The following is a 22500-nucleotide window of genomic DNA, read 5'->3' on the forward strand; positions in this document are numbered from 1 at the left end:
TTGACCCCCCTCTCCTCCCCCCTCTCCTCCCAAAGCTCCAGACCCCCCTTTTAATGAAGCTGTGTCTTCCTGCTACACAGTTGGACCACTCCCCCCCACCCCCCCTCCCCACCCCCTTTCAGGACCACACACAGATCCATATTTGTTTGTTTGGGTTGTGTGTGGGTTTGTGTGTGTGTGTGTGTGTGTGTGTGTGTGTGTGTGGTGTGTGTATGCGGGGTGTGTTTTCTGTTATTAAGTGGTGTTTGCCTGGTGTGTTTGCTCTGTGTAAATCCTGGCTGCCTCTCGCCCTCAGCTACAAACATCTGCCTACTTACTGTGTTTGGGAAAGAAATTGAAAGATTCACAGCAGTATTGAAAAGAGCCTGTGTGCGTGTGCGTGTGTGCGTGTGTCTGTATGTGTGTGTGTGTGCCTGTGTGTGTGTGTGTGTGTGTGTGTGTGTGTGTGTGTGTGTGCGTGCGTGCGTGTGTGCGTGCGTGTCCTCTGGAGGCTGTACAGATCTGGCTCAGACCCCAGTAATGGTTGATGACAGTCTCGTACAGCAACGGCACTTGGAAGAAAGTTTTATCTGTATTATAAAGTCTTAACTGGCAGTGGACCAGAGGAGTCTGGGGTCACGGAGCGGTGGAGAGATTCAGATGCAAGGTCCCTCCTTTATTTCTCTCCCTTTCTTTCTATCTATCTTTCTAACTTTCTTTTTCTTTTCTTTTTTAAATCTTAAAAAAAAAAACGAACGTCATTTAGTTTTTTTCTCACTTTCTCTCTCTCTCTGTGTTCTGTCTCCCCCCCCCCTCCCTCCCTCCCTCCCCCCTCCCTCCCTGTGTCAGTAGAAACAGCTCGTCTGAGACGTCCGTTCTTGCGAGCCTCGGCGTGACGCGGCTATTTTTAGCCGTCCTAATTGAAGCCCGATGATCAGTTGTTGACTTTCATTAACCGCCTCCCCCCCCTCCCTCCCTCCCCCCTCCCCCCCCCCCCACCACGCCATCCACCGCCGGCGCCTCTCACCGAGCAGGAAGTGGCGATGATTGAGAGGAAGTGACAGTTGGACGGGCGTCATTAGGAGCGTGTCAGACGATAGTGGATCTGCAGTCGCATCACGTTAGGTCTGCCACGGCTGAGTCCGTATGTCACCGCGACCCCCCCGCCCCCCGCCCCCCGTCCCCCCCCCCGTCTCTCTCACACCCCTTGTAGGCCACAGGCACAACATGGACACCCTCCTCTTTCCCAACACCAACGTGTTCCAGTCAGTTCTGATCCACTCACTTCTCAGACGTCCTCTGGCCTGTTTGGGACGCTTTTCTACGTCCTCGTCCTTGTCTGTGGTGTGTCTGTGGTGTGTCTGTGGTGCGTCTGAGGTGTGTCTGTGGTGCGTCTGAGGTGTGTCTGTGATGCGTCTGAGGTGTGTCTGTGATGCGTCTGTGGTGCGTCGGCCGTTATTTCAGCCTCTTGTAAAGATCATGTCAAGTCGTGACTTAAACACTGTCGTTCAGATGACCCACGATTGTTGTTGTGTTTCTGCTGCTTCATACTAATGCTACCCTATGTTATTATTATTATTATTATTATTATTATTATTACTTCTTTGCACTGTTGAGGAGCTAGCTCGCCCTATGCACTTCATTCACCGACTCCAGCTGTATTCTGTGACAAAGGAACTTTGATTTGATTTGATGAAACCCGTCCATCCTTGCACGCTTGTCTTCTAAACTACATCCCGTTCCGGTTTCCGCAGCAACAACCCGGCCCACCGGTACTACCTGACGACGGACCCGGTGACGGGTCAGCTGTACGTGTCGGACACCAACTCCCGGCGGATCTACCGGCCCAAGGTCCTGACGGGCACCAAGGAGTTGCTAGGCAACGGGGAGGTGGTGGTGGGGACCGGGGAGCAGTGCCCGCCCTTCGACGAGGCCCGCTGCGGGGACGGGGGCAAGGCCACCGAGGCGCTGCTACTGGGGCCCAAAGGTACGCACGCACGCACGCACGCACGCACGCACTCACACACGTACACGGCACACATACGCATGCACACACACACACACACACACGTGCACTCACACATACAGTGTACACACATGCATGCACAAACACACAAACAAACACACACATACCTGTAGAATACACGCAAACACACACCCCACCCTTGGAGGCACAACTACACGCGCGCGCGCACACACACACACACACACACACACACACACACACACACACACACACACACACACAGCACTGTGATATCCCACCCGCTGGTATCGTTAAATGCAGGTGTAAATATCCAGTGTGTATGATTGTACCCTCTCTGTCTCTCTCTCTCTCTCTCTCTCTCTCTCTCTCTCCATCCCTCTCACTCTCTCTCTCTCTCTCTCCATCCCTCTCACTCTCTCTCCCTCCCTCCATCCCTCTCTCTCTCTCTCTCTCCATCCCTCTCACTCTCTCTCTCTCTCCCTCCCTCCCTCCATCCCTCTCTCTCTCCCTCCCTCCTCCCTCTCTCTCTCCCTCCCTCTCTCCCTCCCTCCTCCCTCTCTCCCTCCCTCCTCCCTCCTCTCTCCCTCCCTTCTCCCTCCCTCCCTCCTCCCTCCCTCCCTCCCTCCCTCCCTTCTCCCTCTCTCCCTCCCTCCTCCCTCCCTCCCTCTCTCTCCTGAGTGCTGTAGAGCTGTGTGATTTACTGTCCAGGCCCTCCAGTAATGTCTCACCCATTCATTACACAAAGCACAGAGAGAGTTAGACCAGGGCACTCTCTCATATACCAGCTTAAATTAGATCTCCATGCAGCACTCACACACACACACACACACACACTCACACACACACACACATGTGTATATAGACACATGTGCATGTACATGCGCACCCACACACACACACACACACACACACGCACACACTCACACACACACACACACACACACACACACACACACACACACACACATATGTGTATATAGACACATGTGCATGTACATGCGCACCCACACACACACACATACACATACATACACACACACACTATCCCTCTGCTTCATTTTACAGCTGATTTCAAGGTAAAGCGCTTTAACACTCTCCCCCCCCACACACCCAGCGGCAGGCATCCAGCACACACACACACACACAAACCCTGCGGCAGGCATCCAGCACACACACACACACACACACACACACACACACCCTGCGGCAGGCATCGAGCCTCAAAGCCTCTCCTAAACACTGCCATTGTGCTGCAATAGCATTAACTCACAACAACTCAGCACTTAGACTTCACACATGCTGTTACACACACTGCCTGCCTGTCTGTCTGCATGCCTGCCTGCCTGCCTGCCTGTATGTCTGCCTGCCTGCCTGTCTGCCTGCCTGCCTGCCTGCCTGCCTGTATGTCTGCCTGCCTGCCTGTCTGCCTGTCTGCCTGCCTGCCTGCCTGTCTGCCTGCCTGCCTGTCTGTCTGTCTGTCTGTCTGTCTATCTCCAGCCACTCTGTCAGTCTCTCCCTCCTGCCTCATAGGCACCCCATAAAACAGTACACACACACACACACACACACACACACACACACACCCTCCAGTAATGAGGTGAGAGGTGTTTGAGTAGTAGCTGAAAGAATTTGGCAGGTGAGTGCTTTTTTGCCCTTCATTTAATGGAGAGACCCCCCCCCCCCCCCCCCACACACACACACACACACACACAGCTCCCTCTTAAACTGCAGTTAGAGAGAGCACGTCAGACCATTAAGAGAAAATGGGAAAAGGAAAAGTGGGTAAAAAAAGAAATACAGGAGAATGTTAGGGAGGTGGGTAGGCACACACACACACACACACACACACACACAGGTACACACAGGCACACACACACACTAACTCCTTGATCATAGCCCTAGCTATGGATGTCTGTTCAGTTTATTTCAGTACATTTCTCATTGCTCAAGCCTCCTCTCCTCCCCTCCTCTCCTCTCCTCTCTCCTCCCCTCCTCTCCTCTCCTCCCCTCCTCTCCTCTCCTCTCCTCCCCTCTTCTCCTCCCCTCCTCCCCTCTGACATCTCTCTGGGCCGTGCCTCTCCTCCCCTCCTCTCCTCCCCTCCTCTCCTCCCATCCCTTCCTCCCCTCTTCCTATCCCCTCCCCTCCTCTCCTCTTCTCTCTCCCTCTGGCTGGTCCTTCCATCCTCTTTCACACGTCTTCCTCTTGTCTCCTCTCTGCTCTCCACTCACACTCACACACACACACACACACACACACACACACACACACACGCACACACACACACACACACACACTCACACACACACACACTCACACACACAGTACAGATTACCTCCCTCCTTCCCTCCCTCCTTCCCTCTCTCCATCCTTCACCTCCCTTTCCCTCCCTCCCTTCCTCTTCCCTATCTTCACCTCCCTCTCACCCCTCCCTAAAGGCACAGCAGTCCATCCCTGTAGGGGTGCCCCCCCCCCGACGCAGCCCCCCCCCCCCCCCTCCAGCTGCACACGGGGGAACCAAGTTGTTTTTAGCCCACATAGCAGTAACCATGGCAACAGTCTTTTTTTTTCTTCTTTTTTTTACATCCGTTCAGGTGTGAAGTGAGAGAGAGACCATACACACACACACACACACACACACACACAGGCTGTGGGGGAAGGGCCTTTTGTCCCTGTCGCCTTTTTCGATGGAAAATCCACCAAACCAAGGCAAGCCCGGCCAGGAAACAGGCATGTGTAGAAGCACATCTGTGCCCATGTCTCTGTCTTCATCACTAACCCCGCCTCCCTTCCTCTCTCTCTCTCTCTCCCCCTCCCTCCCTCCCTCCCCCTTTAGGAATCGCGGCCGATAAGAACGGCTTCATCTACTTCGTGGACGGAACCATGATCCGCAAGGTCGACCGGAACGGGATCATCTCCACCCTGCTGGGCTCCAACGACCTGACCTCCGCACGACCCCTGACCTGCGACACCAGCATGCACATCAGACAGGTGGGTTGGTTTCTGTTTTCAGTTTTTCCTTGGACAGTAGAGAAAGCCAGGAAAGTCAGGAGGAGAGGGTATGTCAGCAAGGCTGTGGGTGTATGTCTGCGCTGGAGGCCGTGGTGCTGGACCACTGGACCACCCCAGGACACAGGAAGATGTTGAAGGATTGTAGAGGAAGGCCCGTTTCTAACAGAGCCTCGCCACTGTGACCGGTCCTGACACCATCCCCGGCCCCCGGCCAGTTCCCCCCTAGCCTGTGTGACTGGGTCAGGAATCAATCAATCAATCAAGTTTATTTGTATTGCGGTTTTTACATCGACAAATGTCACAAAGTGCTTCACAACAAAATAATACGAAACAATATAAACAATAAATACAATACAAACAATATGATGCAACACTAAACCATAGACCTCCAGGAGTAAGAAGAGGATAAAACTCCTTCAGAGAGGAGGAAACGTCTAGACTCCTTCAGAGAGGAGGAAACGTCTAGACTCCTTCAGAGAGGAGGAAACGTCTAGACTCCTTCAGAGAGGAGGAAACGTCTAGACTCCTTCAGAGAGGAGGAAACGTCTAGACTCCTTCAGAGAGGAGGAAACGTCTAGACTCCTTCAGAGAGGAGGAAACGTCTAGACTCCTTCAGAGAGGAGGAAACGTCTAGACTCCTTCAGAGAGGAGGAAACGTCTAGACGTTATGAAACGTCTAGACTCCTTCAGAGAGGAGGAAACGTCTAGACGTTATGAAACGTCTAGACTCCTTCAGAGAGGAGGAAACGTCTAGACTCCTTCAGAGAGGAGGAAACGTCTAGACGTTATGAAACGTCTAGACTCCTTCAGAGAGGAGGAAACGTCTAGACGTTATGAAACGTCTAGACTCCTTCAGAGAGGAGGAAACGTCTAGACGTTATGAAACGTCTAGACTCCTTCAGAGAGGAGGAAACGTCTAGACGTTTCAAATACACCACTTTATGTTGCTGCCACGTCTTCCTCGGGGGGGGGGGGGGGGGCGGCGTCTCATCGTAACCAAAGTTGTATTGATTTAGTTTTCGTGGCACAAAACATTATGTTATATATAAAAAAGGAAAAAAAAGAAGCTACATTTCCACAAAGCTGCATCGCACAATTTGTTTTAATGAAAACGGCTGAACGGAAACTTCCGGAGAATGGTGTCTGTATTTAGTCTGTCACAACTCGAGGAGACGTTCCAAATTGCTTTGGGAAATATGTGGTTAACGGTGGAGAAATGATGGTAGGCAATAAAAACATGTTTCACTTAAATGTCCACGGCACGCGAATCATCATAAAACATGTGTGACTGGTTGAAAACGGTGACTGATTAAATCAGTGACTGGTTAAATCGGTGACTGGTTAAAACAGCTGTGTGTTTTGTTGGTGCACGCTGAATTTTGACACCCTTCCCCACGTGGATTTAAAAGCGTGATTGGTTCCCCCACCGCCTTGTCTTCTGTTGACACCGCCTTGAATCTGTTGCTTTGGTCGAAAATCCCCACAAGTGTGTATGGTGTGTGTGTGTGTGTGTGTGTGTGTCCACAAGGGCACGAGAAGGGTGGAGAAACAGGACACAGCCTTCCTCTCCCCTGTAGAGAGGTCCTGTAAAGTCCTACAGCACCCCCTACTGGTGGAAAAATACAGCCCAAACCTGCCCCCTAAAGAACTCCGCTCCCTCCGCCCTCCTGGACCAGTGTTAAGGCTCAGAGTTGGGATGAAATTGTATTTAGATTCTCAAATACTGAAGTGGCGCTTGGTTTAGCGTGGATGGCCCTGTGGAGCAGATGAATCAACCAGAAGCACTGCAGACGCTGCCTAGGTGTGGCGAGCCGCTTAAACCAAGTGCACCTAAAGTGTTTGAAAGAGTACGATGCAGTGTTGACACGGGTCTGCAGAGGCTCTCAGTCCTCCAGCTCGTCCCAGTGACCACAGCTTCATCCACCGCGTTCTATCTCGGAGACAACGGGGATCAACGGAGGATTATCAGGGAATGGGAGATGTCACTCATCATCCAGGACGGGGAAGTGGTTCCCACAGCGGAGGTCTGACTCTGCCGGCATTTCTCCAAGAGAGACTCATCAGAGTCTGCTGTTTTCAGATGAAGGATAAAGTCGTTGTTGTTGTTGTCGTTGTTGTCGTTGTTGTTGGTCTTGAGTGACAGGCCGCTCATGCTATCATCCAAGTGTTGTTAGTCGTTAAGTTAGCCAATCAGTTAGTCGTGAAGTTAGTCAATCAGTTAGTCGTTAAGTTAGTCAATCAGTTAGTCGTTAAGTCAGTCAATCAGTTAGTCGTTAAGTTAGTCGTTAAGTTAGTCGTTAAGTTAGTCGTTAAGTTAGTTGATCAGTTAGTCAATCAGTTAGTCGTTAAGTTAGTTGATCAGTTAGTCAATCAGTTAGTCGTGAAGTTAGTCAATCAGTTAGTCGTTAAGTTAGTCAATCAGTTAGTCGTTAAGTTAGTCAATCAGTTAGTCGTTAAGTTAGTCGTTAAGTTAGTCGTTAAGTTAGTCGATCAGTTAGTCAATCAGTTAGTCGTTAAGTTAGTTGATCAGTTAGTCAATCAGTTAGTCGATCAGTTAGTCGTTAAGTTAGTCATTAAGTTAGTCGTTAAGTTAGTCGTTAGTCATTAAGTTAGCCAATCAGTTAGTCGTTAAGTTAGTCGATCAGTTAGTCGATCAGTTAGTCGATCAGTTAGTCGTTAAGTTAGTTGATCAGTTAGTCAATCAGTTAGTCGATCAGTTAGTCGTTAAGTTAGTCATTAAGTTAGTCGTTAAGTTAGTCGTTAGTCATTAAGTTAGCCAATCAGTTAGTCGTTAAGTTAGTCGATCAGTTAGTCGTTAAGTTAGTCGATCAGTTAGTCGTATATCCGTCATGAAACCCGGCACGCCCCCAGACTGCGACATTGAGATCAGTCAAAGTTTTAAAGTCTCTTTTATTTGTCGTTATATTGAATACAAGAATTCAACGCATGGAAACGCCTGAGGCAGAGCAGCTCTGCCACGTCAACCAGCGTCAACAACACAACGGAACAAGGACAACAGATCCAATATGGACGTGAACCCTGATGACATTTAATCCAGTCCCAATGTTTGCGTTCTGGTAGCAGCAGTAAAGGGAGAGAGAGCAGAGTGCAGCGTCGGGGGGGGGAGTGAACACACACACGTTCACGGTTCGTTACACCCACCCTTTATGAAGAGATTCAATGAGATGAGATTAAACTCTGATCATAATTAATGATATTAATCCCCGCAGGGAAATTAGTTTGTTAATACGACACACAGTCAGCGTGTAAAAAACACAACACAGAAACACACATGAAGCTAGCATATAAACACACACACAGAAACACACATGAAGCTAGCGTGTAAACACACACACAGAAACACACATGAAGCTAGCATATAAACACACACACAGAAACACATATGAAGCTAGCATGTAAACACACACACAGAAACACATATGAAGCTAGCGTGTAAACACACACAGAAACACACATGAAGCTAGCATATAAACACACACACAGAAACACACATGAAGCTAGCATGTAAACACACACACAGAAACACACATGAAGCTAGCATGTAAACACACACACAGAAACCCAGAGGGTGACAGAGACTGCTGTCACAGCGACTCAGAGAACTCTCCTTTCCTGAGACTACACTGAAGTGTTGCATAATCAGTGCGGGTATTCCACTTGCTTCATCGCTCTCCAAATCCCCTGTGCCTTTCTGCGCTAGCGATCAGTGTGTGTGTGTGTGTGTGTGTGTGTGTGTGTGTGTGTGTGTGTCTGTGCGTGTGTGTGTGTGTCTGTGCGTGTGTGTGTGTGTGTGTGCGCATGTGTGTGTGCGCGTGTGTGGGACACAGCTCCACAACACTCTCTCAAACTCTCTCCCCTTCCTCTATCCTTTCTTCTCTGGCCTGTGTCCTCACCGCCCCCCCCCCCCTACCCCTCCCTCCCTCCTCCTCATCACCCTCCCCTTCTTTCTGTCTCTCCTCTCCACTGTCACAATCAAGAGGAAGGGAGCAGGTCCTCAGTGAGAGAGAGAGAGAGAGGGAGAGAGAGAGAGAGAAAGAGAGACAGAGAGAGAGAAAGACAGAGAGTGAGGGAGTGGGAGTGGGAGTTATTCAGAGGAACATCTATGCCAGTACCCTTGGGTCCGGGGGGGAAGATATACAGCGTTGCACACCTGGGCGGAGTGGGACTCAATGGAGCAAAAACAAACAAAGACAGCTCCTGTCTGCGCGACGTAATTACCATCCCCAGCCTGGGGGGAGGCAGCCAGTGGAGCACGTCTGTGGGGGGGGGGGGGGCGTGGGGGGGGCGACGACGGACGGACGGACGACTGTCACCTCACCAGGGCAGTGTTTCTTGATAAGAAACTCACAGTCACGATAGGTGGCTACCCCCCAATCTCTCGCCTGACAACCTCCTATCAGCGGCCATCTTCTACTCCCCCCCCCCCCTCTCTCTCTCTCTCCAGGAGCTGGGTGTAGAACTCCCCTGCCCTCCCCCCTCCCCACATGAGCTCCAGTACTGAGTCTCTAACAGGAAAGTTTCTGTAGAAACAGGGAAGAACATAGTTCAGAATGGGACACTCTGTTCTATCCTCCTCATTTCACTTCCCCCCCTCCACTGCTTTTTTTTTTTTATCCTTCACTCCCTTCGTTCCCAGCCCTCCCAGCGCCCTGGCGGGACACGCGTTGACCCGGGGTTAATGGTCAGACACTCTGAGGGCGTGGGGACACCCAGCGTGTGCCTAAATAAGCCACTTTGGCATGTATAATTCAGCCCTCCGACTGGGCTGGCGGGGGAGCAGGAAGGGCTTTTATGTGGTGGAGCTAAAGGCCGGGGCCCTCCATTACCTTTTAATGAAGCTCCCGCTCTCAGCGTTCTAACCTCCCGGGTCGCACCGGGTCGCTGGGGTGGGTCCACCCAGCACAGCCTCACACACTGCTGGCTGCACTCACACATGAACGGGGTGTGTGTGTGTGTGTGTGTGTGTGTGTGTGTATGTGTCTCAGTGTGTGTGTGTGTGTGTGTGTGTGTGTGTGTGTGTGTGTGTGTGTGTGTGTATATATGTGTGTGCGTGCGTGTGTCTCTGTGTCTCTGTGTCTGTGTGTGTGTGTGTGTGTATGTGTCTCAGTGTGTGTGTGTGTGTGTGCGTGCGTGCGTGCGTGTCTCTGTGTCTGTGTGTGCGTGCAAGCGTGCAGTTTATACAGAGAACAGATGAATGTGTGTATCCGAGTATCCTTCAATACGTGTGTGTGTGTGTGTTGTCAGTATTACCCACAATCCCCTGCCACTCCCCAACGAGAGAAGAGAGGATGAGGACAGTCCTGTGTCTGTGTGTGTGTATGTCGGTAATAAAGGTGCCCGGCCGCTCGGGTCGCTGGGAGGTTTTCTCTAGTCTCTCTCTCCGTCGCTCCCCTCAGGCGAAGAGGAAACGCAAAAACAAATGATCTCGGTCGGAGTCAGAGCGAGGCACGATGCCTATCAGGCCTGAGGAGTAACGATCCTTTTTCATCAGTGTGTCACAGTGTGGCACGGAGAGAGGGGGAGGGGGGAGGGAAGGGGGGGAGGGGGGGGGCGCCACTCACACCTCCTATTTCCTGTGTTTATTTCTTTGCCTAACCTGTAAATGCTGATAAATACCCTGGTTGGTTCTGTACTCCTTTGCTTCACCATGTTCTCCTTTCCTCTCCTCTCCTCTCTCCTCCTCTCCTCTCCTCTCCTCTCCTCCCTCCCCTCCCCTCTCCCCTCCTCTCCTCTCCTCTGTGGTGTCTGTGGTGTAGGTGCGTCTGGAGTGGCCCACAGACCTGGCCATCAACCCCATGGACAACTCCATCTACGTTCTGGACAACAACGTGGTCCTGCAGATCACTGAGAACAGACAGGTGGGGCACACACACACACACACACACACAAACAGAGAGACACACAGAGACACACACACACACAGACGCATGCACACACGCACACACCATACATGCACACACGCACATGCACACACACGCACGCATGCTCGCACACACACCATACACACACATGCGCACACACACACACACACACACACACACCAGATATGGCACTGGATCATCAGGCAACTTTGGCCGCGGCTTGTTTTGCTTGGCCACAAATGTAATCATCATCCCAGCGAGTAGATTTAATATTCAGTCTTTATCGCCAAAACAAACCAATTACTCTGCAGCCGTTTCAGGCAGCCAGACATGCAGCACCCCAACCCTGACAGGAGCAGGGCGGCCAGACTGAAAGTCAGCTTTATTTTGATAAATAGATTTATTTATTCGATTAGATACAAACTGCGTGACCAATCACACGGTTCAAAGCCATCAAAGCCACTGAGACGACTGTGACATGACCTGTGTCGTCGTTGTTGTTGTTGTTGTTGTTGATTGGTTGGTTATTCTGTTCCCAGGTGCGCATCGTGGCGGGGCGGCCCATGCACTGCCAGGTGCCGGGCATCGAGTACACACTGGGGAAGCGGGCAGTCCAGACCATGCTGGAGGGCGCCTCCGCCATCGCCCTCTCCTACAGCGGCGTGCTCTACATCGCCGAGACAGACGAGAAGAAGATCCACCGCATCCGCCAGGTTTCCACGGACGGCGAGATCACCCACCTGGCCGGGGCGCTGTCCGACTGCGACTGCAAGAACGACGCCAACTGCGACTGCTACCAGACGGGCGACGGCTACGCCAAGGACGCCCGCCTCAACTCGCCGTCCTCGCTGGTGGTTTCGCCTGACGGGACGCTCTACGTGGCCGACCTGGGGAACATCCGCATCCGGGCCGTGCGCCGCAACCGGCCTCCGGCGGCGGGGGGCCAAGCGGGCTCGGGGCCCGGGTCGTACGAGGTGGCGTCGCCCGCGACCCAGGAGCTGTACGTGTTCGACGCCAACGGCACCCACCAGTTCACCATGTCGCTGGTCACCGGCGACTACAAGTACAACTTCAGCTACAGCAACGACGAGGACGTGACGGCCGTCACGGACAGCAGCGGGAACACACTGCGCGTCCGCCGCGACCCCAACCGCATGCCCGTGAGGATCGTGGCGCCGGACAACCAGGTGATCTGGCTGACCATCGGCACCAACGGGGGGCTGAAGACCCTCACGGCGCAGGGCCAGGAGCTGGTGCTGTTCACCTACCATGGCAACAGCGGGCTGCTCGCCACCAAGAGCATCCAGATAGGCTGGACCACCTTCTACGAGTGAGTGGGCTGGGGCTGGGGGGGGGAGGGAGGGGGGGAGGGAGGGAGGGGGGAAGAGAGTGAGTGAGGAAGGGAGGGAGGGAGGGAGGGGGGAAGAGAGTGAGGAAGGGAGGGAGGGAGGGAAGGAGGGGGGAAGAGAGTGAGGGAGGGAGGGAAGGAGGGGGGAAGAGAGTGAGGGAGGGAGGGAGGTAAGAGAGTGAAGGAGGGAGAGGTACTGGCGGGGGACGGGCGGTGTCTGTCTTTGATTCTGACGTTGTTCTATTTCAGTCTGTTTTGTCCCCAAAGCCCCGGCTCACAGGGCTGCATCGTCAGCGTCTCTAATCTGATTGGCTGATTGGATTCTGTGTAGACGGCCAGCGCCCCCCCCCCCCGTGCCTGTGTCTGATCAGTATCAGGAGAGTCAGACAGGCCAGAGGACAATGCCTACTCAGCCAAACCCTTCTCCGCTACACCGCTCTACTCAGGAAAGAATAGAATAGTTTCATCAGATATAGAACCATCAATTGTGTATTACGTGTGTGTGTGCGTTTTCATGCATGCATGCGTGCGTCTGTCACACTTCATGAGGAACTCTTCTGGTAGCCACACCCCTTGTAACCACAGAGACAGACAGGAAATATGGAGGGAGAGAGAAAGGGAGAGAGAAAGGGAGAGAGAAAGGGGAGAGAGGGAGTCACTCAGTCCCAGAGCAGGCTGACAGGCAGGGCTGTCACTAAACCTCTCTGTGACAGTAGCTCACACACACACACACACACACACACACACAGACACACACACACTCTCTCTCTCCCCCTCTCTATCTCTCTCTCTCTCTCTCTCACACACACACACACACACACACACACACACACAGACACACACACACTCTCTCTCTCCCCCTCTCTATCTCTCTCTCTCTCACACACACACACACACACAGACACACACACATCCTCCATGTCCTAAAATAGACTCACTGGTTGGTCATTTGGGACAGGCCCCAGTCAGGCAGCTCTCTGTTCTGTGTAACCCGTCTCCAGTAGCTGCTGCAGCGGCCAGACTAACCCACACAGCAGACCCCAGCCAAGCCAACTCTCCAGACACTGTCATTATGGGAGAGTGTGCTCCTACAAGCCCCAGGGCCCATCATCTCCCTCACCCACAGCAGCCCGTTTCCATCCTGCCCACTGCCAACCTGCAGCGACTCCATTCGACAGAGAATGTTAGAATGGTAGCAAAAGTCCTTCAACGAAACAAGGACAAGCGTTAAAAAAAAAAAAAAAAAAAAGAAAGGTATTTGATGCTCCTTGAGATGGTTTAAGTCAAAGCTCTTGAGGCAGCAGGAAAACAACGGTTTCAGTTGAGGTTTTTATTCAAGCTTCCCTGAGAGAGAGCTTTGAGATCACATCTCCACTGAATATGGTCATCTGTCATCCCCCTCCCCCCCCGCCCCCCCGTCCCCTGCCCCGTTTGGCCTTGTCTGTTCAGATCTGTGGACGGGTGAGAAGCCAGAAATGCAGAGAGACGTTTCATTAAAACTAGCCTTGACTGATTCAGCGTGTCTGTGTCAGTGGACAGGCTGCCCACTGCTGGGCTGAAGGCCTCTCCATGTGTGTCTTACATTCTCTTTTCTCTTTCTCTCTTTCTTTCACCTTTTCTCTCTCTCTGTCTCTCTCTCTCTCTCTCTCTCTCTCCCTCCCTCTCTCTCTCCCTCTCCCTCTCCCTTTCCACCAGCTATGACAGCGAGGGCCGTCTGACCAATGTGACCTTCCCGACGGGGGTGGTGACCAACCTGCATGGGGACATGTCGGGGGCCATCACGGTGGACATCGAGACGTCCGGCCGTGACGAGGACGTCAGCATCACCACCAACCTCTCCTCCATCGACTCCTACTACACTCTGGTCCAAGGTAAGGCCTGCCCAACACCTCACCTTCCACCACACACACAATAACGGATTGTACGTAGATTACGTGTCTGTGTGTGTGTGTGTGTGTGTGTGTGCAGTGCGTGCGTGCGTGCGTGCGTGCGTGCGTGCGTGCGTGTGCAGTGCATGTGTGCGTGCGTGTGTGTGTGTGTGTGTGTGTGTGCGTGCGTGCGTGCGTGCGTGTGTGTGTGTGTGTGCAGTGCGTGTGTGTATCTTCATTAACACCAGTCATGAATAATTATCGTCCTCATCAATAATATAATCCATCGCCTTAAGAAAGCAAACGTCAACTCAATACTAATGACTCAAACAGCCGTCGTGTAAACATTGATCAGATGTGCCTGCCTTTCTCTTATTAAAGGGGACATAAACTCAAGAGAGCTCTTAAATACACAACAGTCTTTAACTGCTCTGGAGCGGACGGTCTTCTGAGAGACTTAAAACAGTGGTGCCCTGAAGCACCAGCCTCATGAAGGCTTCCGTCAATGACGCTATGACATCAGACTTCACACCACTGGCAATATATTGAACCAACAGAACCAGTGGTCAGATACATATTGGGATGGGAATGGAACCAGTGGTCAGATACATATTGGGATCCAGATGCTAATGTTAATGCCCAGAGAGAGGCAGTTGGCTGTACAGCAGCAGTTGATAAAAACAACAAACGTACAGGACTGTACATAGGCCAACACCACCCACCAGACAGACAGACAGACAGAATGATAGATAGATAGATAGATAGATAGATAGATAGATAGATAGATAGATAGATAGATACAATAGATAGATAGATAAATAGATAGATAGATACATTTTTAATTGGTGTTATTCACGTGTCTCTCTGTGTCTCCAGACCAGCTGAGGAACAGCTACCAGGTGGGCTACGACCACTCTCTGAGGGTCATCTACGCCAACGGCATGGACACCCACTACCAGACGGAGCCTCACATCCTGGCGGGCGCCGCCAACCCTACGGTGGCCCGGAGGAACATGACCCTGCCCGGGGAGAACGGCCAGAACCTGGTGGAGTGGCGCTTCCGCAAGGAGCAGACCCGCGGAAAGGTCATCGTGTTCGGGAGGAAGCTGAGGGTGAGTGTGTGTGTGTGTGTGTGTGTGTGTGTGTGGGGTGAGGGGGGGGGGGGTGGATGGGTGGATGAGAGCGGCGGGAGCCATTTTGTTTTGGCGGGATGGAGGAGGGGTTGTATTGTTGCAGCGTTTGGTTGTTGTTGTTGTTGGGGCGGGGGGGAGTTGATTTTGACAGTTGGTTCATGAATGGTTTGAACATTAGTAGTCAGTCCTTCTTGCATTTACCCACAAGATCATCTGAACATATTGTATGACAGTGTCTGATGGTTAAATACAATATGGGGAGGTAGCATTTTCCATATCCAAGAGCCCTTCAATTTGATTGTCACATTTCTGTCCTTTTATTACGGTCCAAACAGCTCAAATGTGTGACAGTTTGTCAGTTATTAACGAGGGACAATGCTTTGTCTGAGCATTTCAGACTCCTCCTCATCAAAAAGCTTTTGAAGTGCTTCATCATTACCGAGCACAAAAGGGAAAAAGGTATAATTGTGTTTTCACTGCGACCCAAAGGGGGTTAATTCCCATATCTGACGCCTCCTGCCTTGTTTTGTAAATCCTAATGGGACATTTGCATTGCATGCTACAACGCTGATGGGTAGCCAGCCGCCTCTCCGTCAGATCTCTCAGCCTCGTCCAGCGTCCCGCCTCTCAGAAGACCGGCCGCTCTCAGCCATCTCATTACACGGCAACGTCTCCAGGAGCTCAGCGCCGGCGTCTAAAAGAAACATGAAGCATATACTGATATCCGCCGGTCTTCTTTTATTTATTTTTCTCTCTTTTCACTCATTCCAAAACCTGAGAGAGGCAGGCAGGCAGGCAGGCAGGCAGGTATCCCTACAGCGTTCCAGAAATGACACTGTTTCTTATTTATGTGAAATAAATTGAGGGCCAGGGTCACAGTCTGATTGGCTCTGCCTCCGCATTCCACAGGCCCTGTCATCTTCAAATGATTGGTTCCCGCTGAGAGGTACTTTGAATGGCTCCACACTCCCGATATGTCTTCAGCGCCTCGGCGAATTCCGAGGGGGGCTAATTTATAAAAAGCAAGGGGAAAAAAACAGGAGTTTGAACATTCGCCAGCGAGTCTTTCACTTTAATGAAATACCCTTCAAAATACCAGCTAATCGAATGCTTTCCCCTTGCATCAAGGTTCTCTTAAATTAATTTAGTGCCGCTCTTGAGAATCGATCACAGTAAACGGCGGTTAAACAAACAACGGGTCGTCGAGGCGATAAAAGCAGGTTGTCGGGATTGACTTTGACGGCGACTCTCGTTTATGAGTTCCTGACATCTTCTCTGTTTGTTCTGCTTTTGAAAAGGTGAACGGAAGAAACCTCCTCTCCGTGGACTACGACCGGACCCTCCGGACCGAGAAAATATACGACGACCACCGCAAGTTCCTGCTGAAGATCGTGTACGACATGCAGGGCCACCCCACGCTCTGGGTCCCCAGCAGTAAGCTGCTGTCAGTCAACCTCACCTACTCCAGCACGGGCCAGGTGACGGGGCTGCAGAGGGGGCCCACCACGGAGAGGGCGGAGTACGACAGCCAGGGACGCATCGTCTCCAGGGTGTTCGCTGACGGGAAGACCTGGAGCTACACCTATCTGGACAAGGTAACCATCTAGAATCATTCATTGTATTTATACAGCACTTTTCTAGACCCGAAACCCTCACATTGTTTGGTCCAGTCCAACAACACACACACACACACACACACACACATAAACACACAGACACATAAACACACAGACACACAAATATATTCTCACATACCCACCCAATCAGAGCCAACAAAGAATTGATGCTCCATTTTGAAAAAAGCAAATGATGTATTTATTTATTTATAGTATCAACAAGAACAAGACTGTGTTCCACCAAACAAACGCAGTCGCATTTCTTTTTTTGAAAATGCACGTTTTGGAACGTCTACGAGAAGGCACCCATGAATTATGCAGGTTGAGAAATAAACAGTGTAGTCACGTACCTGTTGAACTCTGATTTGAAGCCAGTGCTGCTGGGTCCTTGAGCTGCCACACTGTATTATGACGACGACGCCTCTTGTTTGCACTGTCAAAATATCACCCTTAAAGTGGCCTCAGCTGCGTGCTAGGCTCCGTACGACGGCTACACGCTCCAGAGGCTCAGATGCTAAGTACCTCGCGGGTCCCCCGCCGCATACCTTCCCAGATTTAGTCTTAGATGAGCTTTTCAAATCTGTGGAGACGAGCTGCTTCCCGTGACAAATGGATTAGGTGGACTTCTGTTCTTTCACAGTCAGCACAAAAAAAAAAAAAAAAAAAACACACAAAAAAGATAGCAAGGTTATTTTCAGAAGAAAACAGCAAACAAAGCCCTGGTAATTGAAGGCCCCCTGAAAGCTATGAGTGTCAGAAAGTTGCTTTGAAATATACAAGGGAGTGCAGACCACATATACAAAGAGTCTCTTATTCCCTTTAGGGGAGGTAATGGAGGAGACATAAAATGGCCATTGTTTGTGGATGTTTGTGCACAGAGAGACGGCTTAACCAGGGTAGTAAAGACAGAGTTATGGCCCAGGAAACACGGCCCGGGGGGGGAGACATGAGCCCTGGCTTAGCCTACATGTGGAGGCCAGTGGGAGACGACAGAGAATACAGAGAGAGAGAAAGAGAGAGGGATAGAGAGAACAAACAGAGAGACAGAGAATGAAAGAACAGTAAGAAAGAGAGAAGGAGACGATCGATCCCTAACTAGGTTTATTCCCCCTGTTCCCAGGAAAAGAAATGCAACACAGACGCTGTTTTTACACTTCCTTTGAGTGCCATGCAAAGATTAAACCTGTCGGGTTGAAATAGTTTATTTTTTCCCCCACTTCTCTCTTGTGGAATACTAAACTTTTATTCAAGTTTGCACTTCAGATGCAGTAGCAGAAACTTTCTCCCCTTCACACTTGGACAAAAAACAGCCGTAAGAGCATAGAGAGGCGTGTTTACAATACATACAATGCAAATAAACTAAGTTTGAGAGAGAGAGAGAGAGAAGAAAATAATGTGTGTGTGTGTGTGTGTGTGTCTCTGTGCATCTATTAAATATGCATGGGTTTCTCCCCAACCCTCCATCTCTGGTTCGTCGCCTGCCACGAACGCAGGTAGCGTGACCAGGAAGGAGGGGGGGTGGGGGAGGGGGGGAGGGGGTGGGGGGAGGAGGAGGAGGGGGGTCACACACCAAACGTATGCCACCCAGAGCATCTGGAGAGGCTGAGTAACGTCTGTCCAAGAATGGCTGACAAGGTGAAGGATCCTCCCGGCAGGCACTTACCAGGCATCCACTCCAGCCTCCCTCCCTCCCTCTCTCTCTCTCTCTCTCTCTCTCTCTCTCTCTCTCTCTCCCAGCCTCCCTCTCTCTCTCCCTCCCTCCCTCCCTCTCTCTCTCTCTCTCTCTCTCTCTCTCTCTCTCTCTCCCAGCCTCCCTCTCTCTCTCTCTCTCTCCCTCTCTCCCGGCCTCCCTCTCTCTCTCTCTCTCTCTCTCTCTCTCCCTCTCTCCTGGCCTCCCTCTCTCTCTCTCCCTCAGCCCCTCTCTCTCTCTCTCTCTCTCCCTCTCTCCCGGCCTCCCAGTCACAGATGCATATGGAAGCAGCCTACTGATTCCTCCCAGCAGCCCCAGAGAATCAGAGTGAATGTGTTTTTAACAAACGGAGTGAGGGATGGGGAAAAAATGAAATAAAAGAGTGCAGATAAATCCTCTCGGAGTGACATGTCGGGTTGGTGTGTGGCTTCCGCCCTCAGATCCAGTGCACTGAGGGGAACCTGTCTCTCTCTCTCTGTCTCTCTCTCTCTCTCTCTCTTGGCCCTCATATATTCCCTCTCTTGATTTATTCATTATTTACCACAACCTTCCCTCCCGCTTCCTAGGATGTCACTCAAAAATATACAGACCACAACATGAGCATGAGTCCTTCGTCTCTGTCACATGGTGCACTTATTGTCACTCACTGCCCAGACATGGCCTACATGTAACCATATGCAGGAGAGCTACTTAAAAAGTGCAACCTGAAAATGATTACCATCATAGCATCCACTTGCCTATCGCTGGTATGCAAAGTGCGTAATTACCTGCTGTTTTGCTAAGTGATTGTGCCTTCCGTCGGAGCATACCTTATGAGATAAGTATGGGACCTTGGCAAGGGCCAGCGCCAATAATTGCAGAACATTTTAGCAGTACGCAGCGAGGTGCATTAAACACGGCCGCATTTAGAGACTCGGGGGTCAAGGATAACTCAATTAAAAGAGGAAATCGTTTCGTAAATGGAATGTTAATACCTGCTTTCTGCACTCCATTTGCATTTTAAATGCTCATGAGAGTAATTAATTGTCTGGTTTCCTCCCTTCCTTCTCTCCCTGCCCTCTCTCCCCCCCCCCCGTCGCTTCCTTTCCTCCGCTCCCTCCAGTCCATGGTGCTCCTCCTGCACAGCCAGCGCCAGTACATCTTTGACTATGACATGCAGGACCGCCTGTCTGCCATCACCATGCCCAGCGTGGCCCGCCACACCATGCAGACCATCCGCTCCGTGGGATACTACCGCAACATCTACAACCCCCCCGAGAGCAACGCCTCAGTGACCGTGGACTACAGCGAGGACGGCCAGCTCCTCAGGGTGGCCCACCTGGGCACGGGCCGCCGCATCCTCTACAAGTACCGCCGGCAGAACAAGCTGGCGGAGATTCTGTACGACAGCACGCGCGTCAGCTTCACCTACGACGAGACGGCGGGCGTCCTGAAGACGGTGAACCTGCAGAGCGAGGGCTTCATCTGCTCCATCCGGTACCGGCAGATCGGCCCGCTGGTGGACCGGCAGATCTTCCGCTTCAGCGAGGACGGCATGGTCAACGCCCGCTTCGACTACACCTACGACAACAGCTTCCGGGTCACCAGCATGCAGGCCGTCATCAACGAGACGCCGCTGCCCATCGACCTCTACCAGTTCGACGACATCTCCGGGAAGGTCGAGCAGTTCGGCAAGTTCGGCGTCATCTACTACGACATCAACCAGATCATCTCCACGGCGGTGATGACCTACACCAAGCACTTCGACATCCACGGGCGCATCAAGGAGATCCAGTACGAGATCTTCCGCTCGCTCATGTACTGGATCACCATCCAGTATGACAGCATGGGCCGCGTCACCAAGCGGGAGATCAAGATCGGCCCGTTCGCCAACACCACCAAGTACGCGTACGAGTACGACGTGGACGGGCAGCTGCAGAGCGTCTACCTCAACGAAAAGAACATGTGGCGCTACAACTACGACCTCAACGGCAACCTGCATCTGCTCAACCCCGGGATCAGCGCCCGCCTCACGCCGCTACGCTATGACCTCCGCGACCACATCACCAGGCTCGGCGACACCCAGTATCGCCTGGACGAAGACGGATTCCTCCGCCAGAGAGGCTCGGAGATCTTCGAGTACAACTCCAAGGGCCTTCTGGTCCGGGTCTACAGCAAAGGGAACGGCTGGACCATCCAGTACCGCTACGACGGCCTGGGCAGGAGAGTTGCCTCGAGGACCAGCCTGGGCCAGCACCTCCAGTTCTTCTACGCCGACCTCAACTACCCCACCCGGATCACGCATGTGTACAACCACTCGAGCTCGGAGATCACCTCCCTCTACTACGACCTGCAGGGCCACCTGTTCGCCATGGAGATCAGCAGCGGCGAGGAGTTCTACATCGCCTGCGACAACACGGGAACGCCGCTCGCCGTGTTCAGCAGCAACGGCCTCCTGCTGAAGCAGGTCCAGTACACCGCCTACGGGGAGGTCTACTTCGACTCCAACCCGGACTTCGTTCTGGTCATCGGCTTCCACGGCGGCCTCTACGACCCGCTGACACGCCTGCTGCACTTCGGGGACCGGGACTACGACATCCCCGCGGGGAGGTGGACCACCCCGGACATCGGCACCTGGACCAGAGTGGGGAAGGACCCGGCGCCGTTCAACCTGTACATGTTCAGGAAGAACAACCCCGTCAGCAAGGTGCACGAGGTCAAGGAATACGTCACAGGTAAGACACACACGATGACTTGATAATAATTAGTATTTTGGCAAAGAAAATGTGCTTAGATGTCAGAGTGCTTAACATTGTATAGGGCACCACCCAAATTCGAAGACACAAATCTGGGGTTTGTTCTGTTATTCAGTGGTCATTTCAATGTATGATACTGTATATACACATTGACTATACATGAACATGACATGGCATTGTGATATACCTATCAGAGGACGACATTAACAGTTCTTCTCTCTGTTATGGTCACAGATGTTAACATCTGGCTGGTGACGTTTGGCTTCCACCTGCACAACGCTATCCCAGGATTCCCCATCCCGAAATTCGATCTCACCCAGCCCTCCCTGGAGATGAAGAAGAGCCAGCTTTGGGACGACCTGCCGGTATGTATCCCTCCACCTTCCTCTAGTTTATTGACCCTATAAGGGTAGACCTGCCAGTACGTATCCATCCACCGCTCAAGTTATTTCTTTGTTTTTCATCTCCACTCTGTGTATCCCTCCGCCTGCCTCAAGTTTATTTACCTATAGGAGGCAACCTGCCAGTAGGTATCCCTCCACCAACTTCCAGTATATTTACCCGGTCTACCACATCGTATCCTTTATTTGTTTATCCGAGCTCCACTCTCATTTCCTCTCTGTGGTTGGCTGAGGGGGGAAATGACCGATGCCTGGAAGATGAACCATGTTAATTCAGCTTCTGAAGATGCTCCATGAAAAGAGACAGACTTCAGGGTGGTCCACAGTTCCGGCGCTACACACGCAGAGAACCAATTATCCCAGGCTGAATCACTTCCTGGCTTTCTCTTAAAATAAGGCATTACTCACACTCATTTGAAGTGCTAATGAGCCCCTTATTGGTTTAATTACATTACCGTGATTGTCGCCTCTCTGTGTGAAATTAGAAAGCTGTGCTGTTGGTCTGGAACCCACCTCCCCCCACCCCCCCGTTTTGGCGTTTCCTAAAATGTTCTAAAATATTTTCTCAACTTTTCTTGTTGTTGTTGCAGTTTCAAAAGTATTCTTGTGATAAACAAGCTAATAGCCCTGCTATTACTGAATATTCATAAGTGTTTTTGTCTTTGAAAATTAAAGTAGGACAGCCATTGAATGAAGTGAGTCATTGTGACTGATGTAGATCACAGAATATCAGTCAGGGATTCGATGTGACATTCTCCCTCTCCCTCAACATATTTGAGATCGCACAGAAGTATTGGGACACCCAACCGGTTGTACACACTGTTAGAGCACTAGGCAATACAGTTAGCATG

General features: G+C 51.6%; 1 protein-coding gene across 1 annotated transcript in view; it reads left to right on the top strand.

The window, feature by feature from the left end:
• The window catches only part of LOC310820931 (teneurin-3), a gene marked incomplete at its 5' end in the record, with an annotated part of 28319 nt that overhangs the window by 3559 nt on the left and 2260 nt on the right, over nt 1-22500 (top strand). The window contains 9 exons of the mRNA XM_083692772.1: nt 1734-1966; nt 4801-4955; nt 10754-10855; nt 11398-12188; nt 13902-14077; nt 14951-15186; nt 16506-16802; nt 19616-21227; nt 21483-21613. Of these exons, the coding sequence (XP_083548898.1) occupies nt 1734-1966; nt 4801-4955; nt 10754-10855; nt 11398-12188; nt 13902-14077; nt 14951-15186; nt 16506-16802; nt 19616-21227; nt 21483-21613 (3733 nt within the window). The remainder of the gene's footprint in view (nt 1-1733; nt 1967-4800; nt 4956-10753; nt 10856-11397; nt 12189-13901; nt 14078-14950; nt 15187-16505; nt 16803-19615; nt 21228-21482; nt 21614-22500) is intronic.

This window comes from Argentina silus (genome assembly GCF_951799395.1).
Source record: "Argentina silus genome assembly, chromosome: 21".
Taxonomy (NCBI): domain Eukaryota; kingdom Metazoa; phylum Chordata; class Actinopteri; order Argentiniformes; family Argentinidae; genus Argentina; species Argentina silus.